Source organism: Strongylocentrotus purpuratus, unplaced genomic scaffold, assembly GCF_000002235.5.
Source record: "Strongylocentrotus purpuratus isolate Spur 01 unplaced genomic scaffold, Spur_5.0 spur5_contig_869, whole genome shotgun sequence".
NCBI lineage: Eukaryota > Metazoa > Echinodermata > Echinoidea > Camarodonta > Strongylocentrotidae > Strongylocentrotus > Strongylocentrotus purpuratus.
Genome location: NW_022145578.1, coordinates 551,272 through 570,492, shown reverse-complemented (window position 1 = coordinate 570,492; position 19,221 = coordinate 551,272). Strand labels below are relative to the sequence as shown.

The following is a 19,221-nucleotide window of genomic DNA, read 5'->3' as shown; positions in this document are numbered from 1 at the left end:
ACTAGTAGGCCTAGTAGTAGTACCAAACAATGACATGATTTACAGGTAGCCCGGAGCTGAGCTCATTTTGACTTCTGACTCCTCCTCTTGGCCTTGGACTGGGAGTGCAGTGGGAGTCTTGACTTGAGACTTGAGTCTGAGTCTAAACAATTTGGAACTTGAAATTCAATTTGAATTGAAGTTGAACTTGTCTTCATGGTCTTGCCTCTTGGGCCTTCATTCAGTGTATGCATATGATCTAACCTCTGTTCTAGATCTAGTTAGATTTCTAAGTTAGATGTAGAAATCTAGATAACTTTATCAAACGAAAATGGATTTCGAGGACGAGGGAGTCGCCTGTGAAAGTGGAAAGTTGATGGATGTGCTGGCAGAACAAGAGCAGACTGATCTTCAGAGGGATTTTGAAAGAGCAACAACATTTATGACTTCAGTCGCTGGGAATCTTGGCAGTACCAAGCTGTTATATTTCTATGCAAGATTCAAGCAGGTGATCATTTATTGTGATACCAATTGCAGTAACCCCCCCCCCCCCCCCCCCCCCTCCAGAGAGTTGAAGAATATTGTTTTAAAAAAATTTAATCTTGGGCTTCCAATTAATTAGTACAACAAATTAGACAAAGCTTCAGACAGAGTTCAGACTCGTCTCTATATAATGCAGTGTATCAATCATTCAATGCCATTTGTTCTGCTGAACTAGATACGTACGTCAGACGATGGAGCTCCACTGTCGGTCTGTCACCGTCTCTTACTTAGCCCTAGCTTTGGTCCTAATCTAGTGGAATATGATTCCCCAAGTTATAACAAAATCAAATTGCCTTTAAAAAACAATATAAAATCTTACTACTAAATAGTTAATTAATCATCACAGTTATTGATTTTGTGTTTCTTATTAACCCCCTTTCATTGTTGTTTTCTTTTCCCCCCTTATACTAGGTCTAGATCTATATATATTTTTTTTTCTATTTCATTTTCTCCTCGCCTTAGCCTAGAAATGTCTGTACTGTGCTTTACTTAATTTATTGTTGTGTGCTTATAACCTGGCTTATAATATTTTGTATTGCTGTAATGGGCGATCCAACTTGACAGGTTTTCGCAACCTTCATGGAAAGCCCCGCATTGGCCTATAACCTTTGTTAATTTACTGTTACTTATACTTTATACTTATCTATTGAATTGAATTGAATTACTCTTAGTATGGAGCACCATTTTTTTAAATCAATCATGAGCAAAAAAAAATTAAATTAAAAATAAATAAATAAAAAAATTTTTAGGAGGGGGGGGGGGGTTCAGGCGAACAGGGTGCATATTGATTCGCACATAGGGTTGAAATACATTATGACTTTTGTCTAAATCAGCTGATCAAACATTTATTTTTCTCTCTCCAATGCCTTCAGGCAACAGTTGGAAAATGCAACATATGCAGGCCTGGTATGTTCAACTTCCAAGGGAAACAAAAATGGTAAGTGTGTAGAAAAAAAGGTGCATATGACTCCTAAGTGAAAATTCTGTATTAAATCATGGACCTAAATGATAGGACCATAATAAAACATGGTATTGGTAGAAGCTTGAGGTGGTCTAGACACTACAGACAGCAATGACCATCTGGTATTGGGAATTTTATGTTTTCTTTTAAATGGCTTTTGTCAACATTCCCCATACACAGACAGAAACCTTTTCCAATCACACACTGGGGGAATCAGGGCTCAAATTAATTTTTTGTCCACGGGGGCTCTTCCAAAAAAAAAGAGCCCCCGTGAGCCTTCTCACGGGGCTCTTTTAGTGCTGACGGGGGCTCTTATTTTAATACAAATTTCCATTGAATTGATACCCATGAAACTCCTAAATTCCTTGGTATTTTATCATTATCATTTATTTAAGTCGGCAATTTCCCTCTTAGAAATGTATTTGTTACATAGCTGTTATTGAATTTTATCCCCGTGATGACATTCTCTCCATTTCTTCCCATTCTGCACATAATGTCCTCCTCATTATTCGGAGCAACCTTAATTACATTCTTTCTTTACTTTAAGTCTTTATCATATCCTTCCAAAACACAGGGGCAGATCTAGCTTTTTGCTAAGGGTGGGAGGGGGTAACCGGAATGTGATGTGGAACAAGCCGCGTAGCGGCGAGGCGATTTTGTTGTTGCTATTTTGAATCCCCGTAAGTGATGTTTACATTGTCCATGAGCCGCGAGGCGATTTTTTTTTTTTTTGGTGCTATTTTGAACCCCCTTTAGTGATGTTTTCCTGGCATCTACTGACATCTTCTATTACTGTGTAGGTCTGGACACATGATAGCATTTTCTATGCACATCACATTTTCACTTGGCAGCCCAAGGGAGGGGGGAGGGGGGGTTAAGCCCCCTAAACCGCCTATTCCCCCCCCCCCCCCCCCCCCCCCCCCCCCCCGTGCAACATCTTTGGTGATCTTCTTCTCAATATTGATTTACTGGTCGAGTTACAATATTTGCTGGTCTTTTAGAATAACCATATTTCAGAGAATTCACACTTTTCACAACGAAAAACTTCTCCATGTCCTTGCGCGATCGTCTCCAGCTCCAGCAGATATTGGGCGTCAGCGGCGTAACACCGGCACTACCGGCGCAGTATAGCCACTACTGACGGCCCCACTAGCTGCACTGCGAGCTTCCGTTGTTAATGTATCGGTAATTACTCATAGCGATGGGAGAGAAAGTGCCATTTAAGTTCCATTTCATTGGTTTAAGGTTTGAAAATTGATACTCAATATTGTGTTAAAGTTATATCAGAAAAGATAATCTTTATTCCACGGGGGCGATTTTTAATTTTGCAATCGCCCCCGTGAGCAACCTGACGGGGGCGATTATGGAGCTCACGGGGGCAAATCGCCCACCGCCCCCGTGTATTTTGAGCGCTGGGGGGAATAACTAGCAATTTTCTGCAAAAAAAAGTTTACCCTCTATTTTTCGTTATGTCAACCTAACAGTTTGATTTAGAAAAAAATTAAGATTTTCATGCTATGGAAAGAACATCCAAAATCATTGTGAAATATCAAAATATAAGTGCTTATACAGTATCTGTTCGTTTTCTTTGAAAATATTTTATAAAAATTATTTTAAAAGGCATAAAAAGTTGATTCAAATCATTCATATTTTCTATTATCAAGGGGATTCAATGTTCTTGATGTGGAATTTATGAAAAGTCTAAAATACTTGAATATTTGCTTTGAATATATTCTATTTTAAGGCTACAAATGGCTCCCCATAATATTTAAGTCCAACTTAGAGTTAAGTTCGACTTCGGATCTTTGTGAAACACCCCCCTGGCATGTAGTGTCATAAAATGAGTAAACATAGGCTCCTTTCCTCAATATCATTTGCAGGGATGCATGGAATGCCTTGAAGGATATGAGTGGAGAACAGGCCATGATGGAATACATTGAAGCAATGGATGAAGTTGACCCGGACTGGAGCTTAAAGGTCAAAGGTCAGAAGTCATCTTCCAGAGGTTTTGGCCTTGGAGTCAGTACCATGCTGGTCGAAGAAGAAGAGGAATTGAGGTAAGATGGGTAATAGCTAAAGTTAACTAATACTGCTTTCAAACTGGCTTCTATCGGAGTCACACCGATTAAAAATATTGATTGAATTTTCCTTATGTAAACAAAGGTGAAACCGCCGTTTTCTCCCTGTCGGTTTCTAACAGCAGGTGAAATTCACTCGCTGTGGCGAGCCCTTGCCGGAAGTGAAGAATTATTGCGTAATTATTAAGCCCACGCTCTATCTAGCTAGCATGCAGCATGTTCAACCATAAGTCAACAAACACAGCTGGTTACGATAAAGCACGCTGCGACCTTTGACCATTTTAATCGCTGTTTTAATCGCCTTTTTCATCAGTGTCACACCGATAGAATGAGAATTTCTCCTGCTCTTGAGCAGGAGAATTTAATCGCCTATTTCTCTTCTTTTTATCGGCTATTTAATCACCTTTTTCTCCTCTGTTGCTTTCATACTGGCCGTTTCATCGGATGTGTCCGGATGCATCCGACGAAAATCAGGCCAGTTAGAAAAGGGTATAAGAAAGAAAAATAAAAGCGACTTTTTGGGTGGTCGAAACTTTGATTATGAGCATCCATTATTCCATTCAATTATTGGCACCTGTTATTTGTAGAGGAGGTCAAGACCAGATAAGCTTTACTGAGTTAGCGTTGATTACCTCCTAAAAGTATCGTAGTCAAGTGGTTTAAGAACTTGACTTAAAATTCAAAGGTCGTGGTTCGATCCCCAACACAGCACCAATATCCTTTGGCAAGGCATTAATCTACATTTTCCACTCAAAAGAGAAATGGTGACCCGGTAGGATGACAACAGCTTTTGTGTATAGTAATTGCCTATGCCCTCACAGTGACCATATGGTAGGAATACTCCCCCAGGAAGTGGAGATGAAGCCGATGACCGGGGTGACAATATTTGTAAAGTGCTTTTAGACAGTATTTTGTATTAATAAACGCTATATAAATCCAGGTTATTATACTATTATTGTCGAGCCCTGTTTACAGACAGTTCAGTATGTTACTCTTTAGATGTTCTGTTTTTTTTTTCTTCAAAGTGATCAAGAGAAATCCATTTTTGACTGGTGCAAGGAGGGCGATGTCGATCAAGTGCGACTTCTTCTCTCCAATGAGGGCACCAACATCGAACAAGTGGATGAGGATGGTTTGACCCTGCTTCATTGGGCATGTGACAGAGGTCACCTGGAGGTCGTGACCCTACTCCTGGAGCGAGAGGTCAACGTGAATGCTCTGGACCAAGATGCCCAAACCCCACTTCATTATGGTAACGGCTCCCGTTTGTTCTTCTCTTGTCTTTTTTTATTAAAGCCCCACTGTACTACTTGTAGCTACTTGCAGCTACTTGCTCCCTCTATATAGAAAACTTCCCCAATCGGTGCCTGTTGGTCCCCCATGATCCGCTTTTTCTTATGTTAGTTAAGAGCTAATTTAAGAGATAGCCACCTGTCAGTGACCTCGCTGTGTGGTCTAATCCCTTCTGGTCCAGTAGTATTGACGGTCTTTAAAGCCTGTTTGCACTAGTTTGGCCAGAGGGGGATTAGACCTCCCTGCAAGGTCACTGACAGGTGGTTATCTTATCAAATCAGCTCTCAATTAACATAAGAAAAAGGGGATCATGGGGGACCAGTGGTCACCGATTAGGCATTGTTTGCTATATATAGAGGGCGCAAGTAGCTATGAGTAGTGCAGTGGGTCTTTAAAGTAACCTTTTTTCTTTTGAATCATTATGCAGAGCAGTAAATTCAGTGACTTAAAAATATCCTAAATCTTAAAGAGTAATGATGGTATACCTCCATTGAAATTTGATAATGAACAAATTCTGTAGACAAATATTATCTACAGTATCAACCCATTGACTATTGAATTCTAATATTACCTATAGATTTGAAGGTAAAGACCAGTTTTGGAAACGCCCCCCTTTCAAAAAAATGAAATGGAAGCTCTTATTACCAATCATGTGAAAGGGGAAGAATATGTTTTGACTAATACCTGATAATACAAATTTGCCCGGAAACCACCTACTAATTGATATATTTGGTAAATCATATATCTATTTGGACCTGATAGATATCGCGCACGTGTCCCGTAGTCTGTACATCTTTCTGTGTACAGTGCTTGTAACTTTATCAAGACTGGGCCAAATTTCTTAACATTTTGATGATTCCATAACCTTGCAGTATACATCAATACTATATGCTAAATGATCAACCTTTTCTGATCGATTCCACAACGTTTCTTTCACAATGCAATCGCATGATCATAACTGGTCTTTTTACAGGAGCTACCCGGTTCCAGTAGGCAATGGGCCTTGTTTAATGTCTTTCTTTTTATTTTTGATCAAATATTTTCTTTGGCAAGTCCAAGCTACACATGTATTTTCCCCGACCACATCTGATAAAGATTTTAAGACATCTGACTGTTTTATCATGTTATTAGCCCTACTGGAGCTTAGGTCGGACAAAATATGATGCAAAATTGTTGGGAAATCTGGTGTGAATTGATGTTCGAAACTCCACAATACTTGATAGCGTATGCAACACCAAATTATTCACGTACCTTTAATATATGAGTGTCATGTCTCTACTTTTTTCCTTTTTGTTGTTCGTTATTATATTATAAGATGATGACGTGGATCCTAAACAAATGATTGGTTGAAAGCGTACACTGACTACCGGTAGGCATTTACTTTGCCTAACGCGTACCTTGGATAATGTCCGGTCATTAGTAGAATCATGTTATAAAACATCATTTTATAAAACAAATAAAACTTAATTCTTACTAATGCCCTCACTGATGTGTATTATTTGTATAATGTGCAGTTGACTCGGCCTTTTTAGAAATTGTAATATTTAAATTTACAGTTTTTATTACTGTTACATATTGTTTACCTCTATTCTAATGATATATCTCTCTCTCTCACTATCTCTTTCTCTCTTTCCCTTCTTTAGCCTGTACGTGCGAACACCTCCCTATCATTGAAGCTTTGGTCAAACATGGTGGCAACATGAACGCAAAGGATGCAGATGGGAACCTGCCTGCTGACAACACGTACAGGAAAGACATCCATCAATTACTAGCAATAAGCCGTGATGTAACATGATATTAGATCAGGGGGGTGTTCCACAAAGATCCTAAAATCCTAACAATTATGGAAAGCCATTAGCATCCTTTAAAATATTTAGTAAAAGTTATTTTAAAAGGCATAAAATTTTGATTCAAATCATTCATATTTTCTATTATCATGGGAGATTTCATGTTCTTGATGTGGAATTTATGAAGAGGCTAAAATACTTGAATTTTTGCTTTTGAATATGGTTCATTTTAGGGCTACTAATGGCTTTCCATAATGTTTAAGTCAAACTTAGAGTTAAGTTCGACTTAGAATCTTTGTGAAACACCCCCAAGAATCTTCAGATGGTGTTGTGTTTCATTAATGCTTTCATAAGTTTATACACATGTAAATAGAATCACAGTTTTTAAATATTATGTGAAAAAGTGTCTTATTATATGAGTCCCCTATTTTGTATTGACAAAGGTCAAAATATTTGTGGATTACAAAGTCAAATACTTTTTTTGATAGATCCATTGAAACTGGACATTAATTGAAATGTGTTCAGTAACATGTATCAAGGTGCTAGCATGGCAATTGAGAGGATAATTGGAAGAATCAATATGACAGATTCACAATCCACAGCACCACCTAGTGACAACCCATGTTTAGTCAATTTCGAGTGATGCATCATGGGAAAGGTCACCTAAAATGTCAGCTGTGGCATTGTAGTAGATAAAGGGAATTAATTTTGGTGGGGAAGGTTCTTTGTCCCAAATCACTATATATTTATATATACCGGTATATATATATATATATATATATATATATATACAGTCAAACTTGTCTATAGCGACCGCCTAAGGGAAACGCAGAAAGTGGTCTTTGTAGACAGGTGGTCTTTGTAGACAGGTTCCTTTAGTACATGTTTCAATGAGAAACCATTTTCAAGGGAAACAAAAAATGTGGTCCTTGTAGACTGGTGGTCTTTGTAGACAGGTGGTCACTAAAGCAGGTTTGACTGTATATATATATATATATATATATATATATATATATATATATATATAATAATTTTGATTTATTATTATTTATTTATTGGTTGAAGCCAATATAATGCAAATGAGGCGATTTATAACCCTAGACTTTTAACCTCTCCTTTGCCAAGAGTACCAGGATTTCCATGAGTTTTGATTGACACATATAATAGACCTCCATCAACAAAAGGATGGCACTGTGTGTTGCAAATCTTCTTCACACACTTAACTATTTCATCATCTTCATGCCTTGAATTGACCTTATGGATACCCTGTTTTCACCTGTTCGTAGTTGTGAAATACTGGAAATTTAGAAATAAACTAAAATCCATTGCTAACCCATTTAGAAATACAATGTGTCAAGGGGATATTGTTTTTTATTGGTATGTAAAGGGTTAAATATGTATATAATGATGACGTTCTACTTGTCTTGCCCATAATAATTTAAATCAATTCTCTATGTACTTTACATTAAAGGCGTTGTTTAACAATGTAAAATCTGAGATGTGTTATCAGCGCCGTGATATGGTATAATATTGAAGCCCTAATAAAATTGCGCTTCAAAATGATCACGAAGTGCCTCAAAAAAGTAAAAATCTTTGAGTGACCAGTTTTACCATACTCATTTTCCTCAATAGACTAGTTTTATAAACACCACTGGGAAAACCTTTTTTGGAATTTCAAATTCCAATCATAAATATCTTGAAAATCAGACTGGGATTCAGTCATGGGATTCCTGACTGACCTAAAGGTTTACAATTATGATTGCAGCATGAGCTAAATCCAGGATTTTCTTAAGAATCTGAGACCCAATCCCTATAAGAAGATTAGTTAACATACATATAGAGAAAAATACAACACTACTGTAAGATGAGACAGGTCGTCAGGCTTCCTTAAATGTGTTAATACAGGGATACAAATCTGCATTGATATTCCTTAATGTCCTTCTGTTTTTTTCAGGAATAAAGAACAGTCTTTACCCAATGTCTGAATAACATGTTGGAAATTAATGACATTTTTTGCAAAAGATGCTGGGTGTATTTTTTTTTTAGCTCACCCGAGCCAGTCACCCCTAAACTTTTTACATTTTCAACTTCTTCTTTGTTTTTAAAAAACCGCTCTAGGAATTATCTTTAGGCAAGGGAGATTTAAAACTATTCAAATTGGGTATGTACCCCCAGGGTGGCCTTGGGGGTAGTGCCGCCCAAGTTCCTTGGCGACAGTATTTGCATATTTCTTCTTTAAACACATGCATGAATTATAACCAAAATTTGTAGGAATCACCTGCAGGAAAGGGAGATCTCTAGTTGTTTAATTAGGGTATATGCCCTCCAAAGGGGCTTGGAGGCAGCCTTTAGTATCCACCATTCAAACAGCACTACTAGCATGGCAAACTTGATGCGAGGCCCCAACTTTCATCGGCTCATGTGAGTGAGCTCTAGATCAGCGACCCCTAAATGTTCTTTTTATAATGAAACATTTGAAAAAAAATACACCCTGCATCTTATAAAAATATTCACAAGGGAATTAATGGTGTGTATTTTGATGCTGGGTGTACTCTTTTATTACCGTTTTGTTCTTTTGTATGTGTTTTTTCAATGCCAGTATACTGTAGGTAGTATCCTGTGGGGTGTTTCACAAAGATCCTAAGTTGAACTTAACAATTATGGAAAGCCGTTGGCATCCATGAAAATGTTTTGTAAAGGTTATTTTAAAAGGCATAAAATGTTGATTCAAAGCATTCATATTTTATGTTATCAGCGGAGATTTCATGTTCTTGATGGGGAATTTATATAAAGTCTGAAATACTGGAATGAATTTTTGCTTTTGAATATATTTTATTTTATTTTAAGGCTACAAATGGCTCTCCATAATTTTAAGTCTACCTTGGGGATAAATTCAACTTACGATCTTTGTGAAACACCCTCCTGATATAACAAGATTTCAATAACCCTTTGGCAACAATCATTCAACATTTTGTGGTTTGGCTCAGAAACTTTTTATTCTGGGCCCTAAAAAATTTTGTACAAATTGCATCCAGTTTTGTTTCATGACTATATTGCGTTTGATGCTGGGAAATTTTGAAATGAATTAAGCTTTATAATCCTTAAATTGACAATATGTTGAGAGATTCAAAATAATTGTTTTTTGATAAAAATTTGCCCTTGTTCAACTTTTTGGCAATATTCACTCCTGTTTGATATTATCTGTTGTTTTTAGAGACATTACATTTCATTTTGTTAAACAATGCAGCAATAAAAGAAAAAATGTTATTTTTGCCAATTTGAAGAGCAATGTGTGATCAATTTAGCCCTAAATATAAGTCCCGTCTTGAAAGGGATAAAACAAGACAATTTTCTTTTTCTTAAAGATTTTGTTATGAGATTCCACTGTAATACTGGTAATTGAAATTAATAATAATAACGCAGACATTTATAAATCATGTACAATAATACACCCAGATAGTACTCACAGCGCTTACAATTCAGAGTTCTTGTTAATTTTTCTGATAGCAGGCTATTTATGATTTACAGGAGGCTACTAAAATTGCAAAAGAAAAATCTCTGTGCGCGTAGCGCACATCACGAGCGCGAAGTCCCTTGCGGCCGGGGTCCAGGGCCCGCCCAAGGGCCCTGGAAGCTTTAGGGTTTTAGATGCTCTCTGGTGCTATCTTAGCCTTATTTTTGAAGATATGACCACACTGTATGAGCCATAGTTTAATGATAAAGATCATGAATATTTTGGCTGAATAACTTACTTTTCATATGATATACAATATGAAATGAAAATGCTCCATTATTGTTTCTGATAAATCAATCATATTTGTGATGAATCTACAATTTTGAATTACATGATAATGATACAAGGTAGTCCTGGGCAAAAACGGTTAACTGACGTTTACAGGACCTTGTCAGTGAAGAAAATCGTTTGCGATAAAAAATTAAAAAAATTGGAACACACATAAAAAAAAATATGACAAAATTGGATTGGTAAATGGTTTGCAGGTATGTGACAGTTGTCACAGGGGTCTGGGGGTGTTACGCCCCCAGCAGGGTCCAGGTGCAGTGCCTCAGTCTGGAGGGGAGTCTCCCCTGAAGGCAAGCCCCTAGCATTTCAAGATCTCCCATTCAGATTCTAGAGACCTTAGAAGGAAAAATCTTGTCAATTCAATCAGAATGTATTAAACTTTTCTCGCATATTGAAATGTAATGTGACACATGTTTAATATTCATGTACCTGAGGCTGAAACTTTTTGCAATAATTACATAGTGAATGATCATTCCATTTCTGAATCTGAGGACTGGCTAAGAAGATCCTCATCCAGACCTAGGATGTCAAGGGTGGACTTCACCTCCTGGTCTTCAGCTTCATCTTGCCCACTGGCACCTTCTTCACTTTGCCTGGTGACTGTCGTCGGCTTGTCATCATTCTGAGCTGCAGCACTGTGGGTTTCAACTTCTAGTCCATCAGTCTCTGTCGGCTACGATTTTTTTTTTTTTTTTTTTTTTTTTTATGGTGACGACAGCCGCTACGATTGCCGTTACAGCCGGAAAAAATAGCCGGTTGCCGGCTATTAACAAGAACCCTGCAATTAACAGATTCAATGACAAAAATTCTTTGAAAGTGCCTACAATATTAAAACATACCAAAACATATTTAGGTGCAATCGTCCACTGAATTTGGGAGTCTTTAAATAAATCTCCCAATGATCGTTAAGTTTTGGGGACAAGTCGGGTAGATTTATTGGACAAGCAGAGACCATTATGGCTTGTGAAGGTTGAGAAGAGAAGAGAAGAGATGTATTGTGGTGAGGAGAATTTCAAAGCCTTATATAGTCAAACCTGCTTTCGTGACCACCTGTCTACAAAGACCACATTTTTTGTTTTCCTTGAAGATGGTTTCTCACTGAAACATGTTCTAAAGGAACCGGTCTACAAAGACCACCTGAATACAAAGACTTATAGACAGGTTTGACTGTACATGAAAGAGTGAAAGTATTGAGAATGAAAAGAAAGTAACTTGAATGAAAACAACAACCAAAACAAGCTGTAGTTGGAATATAGACGTACATGTATTTAATATATAACAAATACATAACGCTTTTCTCAATAATATATATAACAATATCTGTAAAACAATACACGGCTGCAGCAACCCATCACCTCAACAATGTAATCACATAAATGCAAGAAAATCAACAAATACAACTTACATAATTTATCAAAATTGTTTTGAGTGATTTCTAAACCTTAAAGGGAAAGTCCACCCCCAAAATAAATTTGTTTCGATAGAGGCAGAATAATAAGAAAATCAGGTGAGTGAAAGTTTGAGCAAATTCTGAATGAAAATAAGAAAGTTATGAATTATTGAAGTTGTGATCAATCAAATACAAATTGGCAACTCTGTGACTTATTATACGAGCTCTCCTTCATTTGCTTTGTGCATAATATTCCATAAAATCATGTTTTCTTCGTTATTGATGACGGAATATATATTTGTTCCTTGCAGGGGGAGTATAGAAACATATTTGCAATTATTATATTTAGGGTGCATGTATGGTTGAAATTTTTCTTGAGGGAAAATGAAAATTTTAGACTTTTTTAGTACTGAGCAAATGGAAGTTGAGCTCGCATGATACGTCATAGAGTTGCCAATTTGTGTTTGATTGATCACAACTTCAAAAATTTTCAAAATATCCTAACTTCCTTATTTTTAATCGGAATTTGCTCAAACTTTCACTGACTTGTTTCTCTCATTTTTCTACTCCTATTAAAACTAACTTAATTTCAGGGTGGACTTCCCCTTTAAGGGCAGTTTGGGGGGGGGGGGCTTGCCTGATGTTTTGAACAGTCGACAACCATCGTTAGAAACTTAGAATAGCGAGGTATAAGTTGGTTTGTGTCTATTGCTTTATTTTAAAAAGAAAACAAATATTAAAAAATATCTTAATTTTTCTAATTTGTTATCTTTAAAGGTAGGGTATCCCTTTTGCAGCCAACATCAAAGTCTGTAGAACTTTGGAGGAATTATGAATATGTTGCGTATGTTCTATCTGTGAAATTTAAACGTTGGCAGTGTCCTAGTATTCAAATTAGGCAAGGAAACCTGTTTTCTTTCTAGACTGTCGGACATAATGTTGTAATATTAAGGAATATGATGGAAATGGAATGACCCTAAAAAAAAAAAAAGATTTTGGAAGTACCCGGTAGCCAAAATTCCAAAAAGTTTAGTAACATTCAATTAATATCCAATTTATATTGTAAATATCTTTTAAAAGAGAACATCATGTTTGCACATTCTTGAAATTTATTTTATATTCAATTTCAAGAACCTTCCAAATTAAAGATAAACTTGAGTTCTGGTAATGCGATTGCATTGTGAAAGAAAAGGTGTGGAATGGATTAGAAAAGTTGATCATATAGCATGTAAGTAATGGTGTGTAATGCAAGGTTCTGGAGTCATCAAAATCATCATAAATTTGGCAGAGTCTTGGTAAAGTAACAATCACTTACACAGAAAGATGTATATGGGACAACACACATGGTGTCAGGGTTAGTACTACCCTGATTTCCTTATCTTTCTATGCTCATTTCTCAGCCAGTATACATTTTCTTCCAAAATTGTTTGGCACATGACATTTATTTGTAATCTTGAACATTCAGTGTAAGTTTCGTTAGATTCTGTGAGAATTCATTTTCTTTTTTTACCAGAACTCAAGTTTATCTTTAAGCGAAACCTGCAGCTGCGACCACCTGCATAGAGAGACTACCTGTGTATTAAGACCACATTTTCCATAAAATGGCTTCACATTGAAACCTATATGTATTAAACCTGTCCCTGCTATTTAAAAAAATATATAACTTTCTTTACAGGTCTGAATAAATTTTAACTAAATGGTTTGTAATTTTTTATGATATACATATTTTCAATTTGTGTAGTTCATGTGCAATTCAGTTGAGAGATTGCCATTTATGAAAGATGCAATAAAATACCATTTATCTATCTATATTAAAATATTGTTTATCAAGTACATGAGCATTTTTAAATTTCTGCTGAATGATAAAATATGAAAATCAGCTTTACATGTACAGTAGTCTTTGTATCGCCCTGAAGGAATAACACAATAATACACACAAGGTTATAATATCCGGTACCACAGCAACACTATCATGAAGGATGAGTACATGTAGTGTACTCTCTTTAGTCTGGTGTTAACAATCATATCAATTCTTTAAGAGAGAGTCCAAAGTTATACTCTACATTATAGAATTATACTTGCACTTGGAAAACTTACATTAATACAAATTTTGAACATTACACGATTGCAGCATATTATAATCATTATATGTATAAATATTTGCATACACTCTCACAAACAATGCAAATGAAGAACTTTACCCCATGTATTACAGTGTCAAGTTCATACTCTATTTAGGTGTTCATTATAAAGTAATATTATGGAATTAATATATTGAAATTTGTACTCATTCACAACATGGCGCATCTTTCTCATTAAATTTTACTAAAATCAAGGTAATTCAAAGAGTTGCATGGTAAAGGCCGTGGCTTGGTAAAACTTTCATTTTTCCCAACAAAAAGAATGACCAATTCACTTCAAGTCATCTTAGATAGAAATTATGATGACCAAACATCTTGGGCTTCACGTATGTGCTTCCAATGAACGTTTACAAGTGAACAATCATTTTTTTTTTAAAGTTAAATAATCCCTTTGATCGATCCCGTTTGAAAATTCACTATTTATATGAACAAAAATGGGATCGAACTTTAAAGGAAAACAAAACAAAACTGAAAATGACACTGTATTACAATCATAAATAATATATTGTGTGTGACCTTTCACAGAAAGAAAATTAATACTGTGTAAAAGATACTAAAATTGATACATTGAAAGAAAATATCAATGTCTCATCACGTTACCTCCACTGTGTTCAAAACGCATCACTGATTTACAAAAATATATCATCTTGTTTGCAGAATGTCAACGACACGGTTGACAAAATAGATTTGTGACGTCATTCTCACGATTAGATCAATTTATAGAAATAAATATACTCTACCGCCATGTGGTGAACACAAAACTCTCAACATTACCGGTACTTCTTTAATACAGACACACGATACACAAAAACAATTTGACATCTCCTGGAACAAGTGTGACTTCAACAAAACTTTGAAGACAACAACAGATAAGGCTTACAGGAACATGTATCTTACTTCAAGTCTAGTGGTAGGTTATTCCAAAGCTTTGGATCAGTGCAAATTTCCAAGAGTTACTTTTGTTTTTATGTGAGGTAGCTTCAGAAGTACATGTTTTAAAAAAAATGTATATGCTCAATTTTGAAGGCAGAATGAGCGATTTGAAATGCTCATCGTAATCGCAGTTCCACGGTGTACTGTTTATGCTCACTTCTCTGGCTCCTCCAGACATGATTCAGGCTCAGAGCCAGAATCATGCCTGGAGAAGTGCAGTGCAGAGTCTGCACTGCGCATATTACGTTGACCCCATTTAAACGTGTTTACAAATGATTGTGCGTTTATGCTTCCCCAGAATCGCTGATTTTGCAGAATCGTCGATCCAAAACGCACCTTTTTGTGACTTTACGATTGCAGTTTTTCTGTGATTCTACAAAAATGAGTAAGGACGCAACCGTGTTTTGAACTAAATGCGTAACAAATGCCTCGTTCTGGCCAGAAAAAGTTGAGCATAAACGTACCCTATAAGTATACCATAGAATTCATTTTAAGAGCATTTGTGACTCGATCTCTATCTTAACTCCATATTCATGCAATATTGAGACACAGTACATGTACGCCTAGATAGGTTCACAATTTCACACTCCGGTGTATTGTCTAATACCCTGTTCATATCTGCCAAAAATGCAAGGTAACATCTGGAGGTCGTGCCATGGCACCCCTTGTTCACTGTAAATATAAACACTCTCACCACAAAGGACAAACCAATGCTGCTCATAACAGCACAAACGCGAGGTTAAAGTCGTGCTAGACTGTCTATGGGTGCGTTTAAGCTTAAATTTTGAAGGCAGAATGAGCGATTTGTAACGCTCATCGTAAACGCTCATCGTAATCGCAGTTCCACGGTGTACTGTTTATGCTCACTTCTCCGGCTCCTCCAGGCAATTCTCCCTGTGTGGCCTTAATTGGTCTTCCAGCTGGATTTGCAAACCTTCACTGTGCATGCTACATAGACCCACTAGAGGTCAGTGCGTTGACCCCATTTAAACGCGTTTACAAATTGTAAACGCATCTTTTTGTGAGTTTACGATCGGCGATTGTGATCGCAGTTTTTCGGTGATTCTACAAAAGTGAGCATGGACGCAACCGTGTTTTAAACTAAACGCGTAACAGATGCCTGATTCTGGCCAGAAAAAGTTAAGCATAAACACGCCCTAACATGACTTGAGGTAACCTCCAGAGGTTATGCTGCATATAATTCAAAATTCAAATACAATTTTTCACAAAGTTATACATTTTCCATATAATAATAACAGTCTTTTTACGTGCCTGCATAACACTTGTATACCCATCTCATGGTGTCTACAGTGATACTGCAATACAAACTTTTAGGCATCAGTATGATACATACAATTAAATTCATCAGGTTAAGAATTTCCAGAAACATTAAAATCATGTCGATTGTCGATGTACAATATGCATGTTACTAACTCTATACCAGTACACTGTTCTCATCAGTATTTCCAAAGAGATACCAGCTATATCGTCCTTGGTATTTCAGCTAACAATAGGTATAATGTACATATGTCCATATCTTTTATATGTAAGACACTTCCAGTGTATAACTTTTAAACCCTGCGTAATGTACATTATAATCATGGAATTGGGTTCATTGTACTTTAACATATCTAGCTACAGTGTATCGCTATTACTATTCCTAATCCTATACTCTATTGAAACAAACATTAGGCGCATCTTCATCATCTCGAGATTGCCAAATAGCCCGCTGTTTCTGAGTTGGGAAATAATCCTGAAGTTACAAATCGCGTCCTCATCAGCTCGAGATTCGACCTCGAAACTTGAAACTCGACCTTGAGAAATTAGCTTGAGAAATTAGCTTGAGATATTTTTCTCAGCATTAGCCCATAGTGCGAGTCTTCGGTCTGGTGAAGACGCACCGGACAAATAGCTGGATATTTTGCCAAATAGTGGGATATTTTGCAAGCTATCCCAAGATATCTTGGGATGACAATCCTGACCAAATATCCCGCTAATTGCTACTTCGGTCTGATGAAGACGCAAATTAGCTGGATAGTTTATGATCGGGATAGTTCAAATAGCTGGGTATTTGGCAATCTTGAGATAGTGAAGACAGGCCTATTGAGATCCAACCACATACACTAAAGCCCACTACACACTATACAATTCTACTGCCATCAGATTTTTGAAGAAAAGCATCATCTTTCTGATTTAGGTTGTCAATAAAGACATATTGTAAAATACTAACAACCTGAATTTTCATGCAGAACTCTCGAGTCAATATAAAAGCTGGATCATAGACAATTGCACTAATAAGCCGATTCTAATTGCTAATTTAGCTTTCCTGCAACAAGGAGGCTTGCAATGGCCAAAATATTTAGTTTTCCTGCCACAAGGAGGCTTGCAATGGCCAAAATATTTAGTTTTCATGCTCATATGACTATTTAGAACCCTGATAATTTGGTTTGTCATTAAATATTCATATCTAATGCTATTGCAAAATCTTCCAAGATCCGATCGTAGTCGGATCATACAGTGTGCGGTGGGCTTAAGAGATACGGTATGATATTTTTACTATAACTCTAAACAGTGTACCTATGTAATAATTAATTACCATAACTCCATGGAAAATCTACGACACACAATTTTGAAAGAGAAAAATAGTACTTTGAATTTCACTTCATGTGAAGTTTCTTTAAGACCTTCTGGCCTATAAAAACAGCAAATTCTTTTACCTTGCCTTCTAGTAATCGTCATTCAAAATGAGATCGGGGGGGGGGGGGGGGGGGGGAGGTCACAAAGATCCTTAGTCGAACTTACATGTACAGTAACTCTAAGTTGGACTTAAAAATTATGGAGAGCCATTTGTAGCCTTATAATAAAATATATTCAAAAGCAAAAATTCAAGTATTTTAGACTTTTCATAAATTCCGCATCAAGAACGTGAAATCTCCCATGATAATAGAAAATATGGATGATTTGAATCAACATGTTATGCCTTTTAAAATAACTTTTACAAAATATTTTCAAGGATGCTAACGGCTTTCCATAGTTGTTAAGTCCAACTTAGAGATAAGTTCAACTTAGGATCTTTGTGAAACACCCCCAGATCTTTTCAATACATTTGACCATGTGTTTTTCTATTATTTCTCTTTCTATGTACTGGTTTGCATATTAAGTACAATAGTATGATAATTTGTATTTATCAGTATATATTACAAGTTCAATCATTGCACATACAGTATAAATTGGTAGAATTTCAGAATATATTTCAAAATATACTTTTACATCAACATCACAAACAAAACTAAAGTTGTCCTTCACATATAATTTGTATATTCACACTACATCATAGTTAAGGTCAAAGAACAAACAACTCTTATACTAGACAATACAAGTACAAACAAAACTGGATATTAAATTTATAACGATTGATCACTTTTCCAATTTTCAACACAGTGCACACATTACATTCCACACTGCTTATATACAGTGTCATTTTGATGCGAAGACTTTTTCAACTATCAAACTATCATCTCATATTTCAGCAATATTACTTCATTTTTTTTAGATATCGAGGCTTGTGTATGGGTTTCCTTTTGTATCAATGATACATTATTTACTTTTAGAATTGAGATGATTGGTCTTTACATGTTTGTGAATGTTTGAACATTTGCAAGTACGGTACCCAAACTGACATTTATGATTTTTTACTTTAAAGAGTCTTCATTTATTAAAGGAATTGAAATTGTTTCCTTTGCTCACTTCCATTTGGTGGACAAACATATTGGAGAACACCTGTTTACAGAAATATTTCCATTCGTGATCATATCGTGATCAAATCGATTGCTTTTATTCTAAAAATAACACTTTTTTCTCCCTACGTTTAATTCTAAACATGTTCCACCTGATCAATAAGAGAATACGAACAATGAATATGATTCCAGACATGAAACAGACAAGGATATTTGACAAACACGTTTCCAGCCTTGACATATTATTAACTCCTCACCTACCGGGATTGAATTTGAATGGCTTCTGTATAATAGCCTATGCCATGGGAATGATACAATGCAACATGTGACATGTTGCTACATGTACAAGATATAAAGTACCTCAGCAACATATACGGTAGTATTAATCCCTCACCTACATGAATTGAATTTGAATGGCTACAGCATTAAAGATAGAGGTGAGTTATGGTCATCCGATTGCATTGTGAAAGAAACGTTGTGGAACGATCATAAAAGGTTGATCATCTAGCATATAAGTATTTGTGTGTACTGCAAGGTTCTGGAATCATCAAAATGATAAGAAATTTGGCCTAGTCTT

At 36.2% G+C, this 19,221-nt stretch overlaps 1 protein-coding gene across 1 annotated transcript; it reads left to right on the top strand.

Annotated features, from left to right (window-relative positions):
* The first annotated feature begins 76 nt into the window (after nt 1–76).
* On the top strand, nt 77–6,784 carry LOC578676 (acyl-CoA-binding domain-containing protein 6). The gene is made up of 5 exons (XM_030976175.1): nt 77–487; nt 1,395–1,459; nt 3,364–3,540; nt 4,587–4,813; nt 6,498–6,784. The coding sequence occupies exons 1-5, from the start codon at nt 311–313 to the stop codon at nt 6,647–6,649; spliced, it is 798 nt and encodes a 265-aa protein (XP_030832035.1). The 5' UTR covers nt 77–310; the 3' UTR covers nt 6,650–6,784.
* Nucleotides 6,785–19,221: the final 12,437 nt, after the last annotated feature.

What these genes read in the sequence shown, in the direction of transcription:
- LOC578676 (XM_030976175.1), top strand. Translation starts at nt 311, where the DNA reads ATGGATTTCGAGGACGAGGGAGTCGCCTGTGAAAGTGGAAAGTTGATG. An exon ending in TCTATGCAAGATTCAAGCAG is followed by an intron (nt 488 to 1,394) that starts GTGATCATTTAT and finishes CAATGCCTTCAG; the next exon opens with GCAACAGTTGGAAAATGCAA. An exon ending in TTCCAAGGGAAACAAAAATG is followed by an intron (nt 1,460 to 3,363) that starts GTAAGTGTGTAG and finishes TATCATTTGCAG; the next exon opens with GGATGCATGGAATGCCTTGA.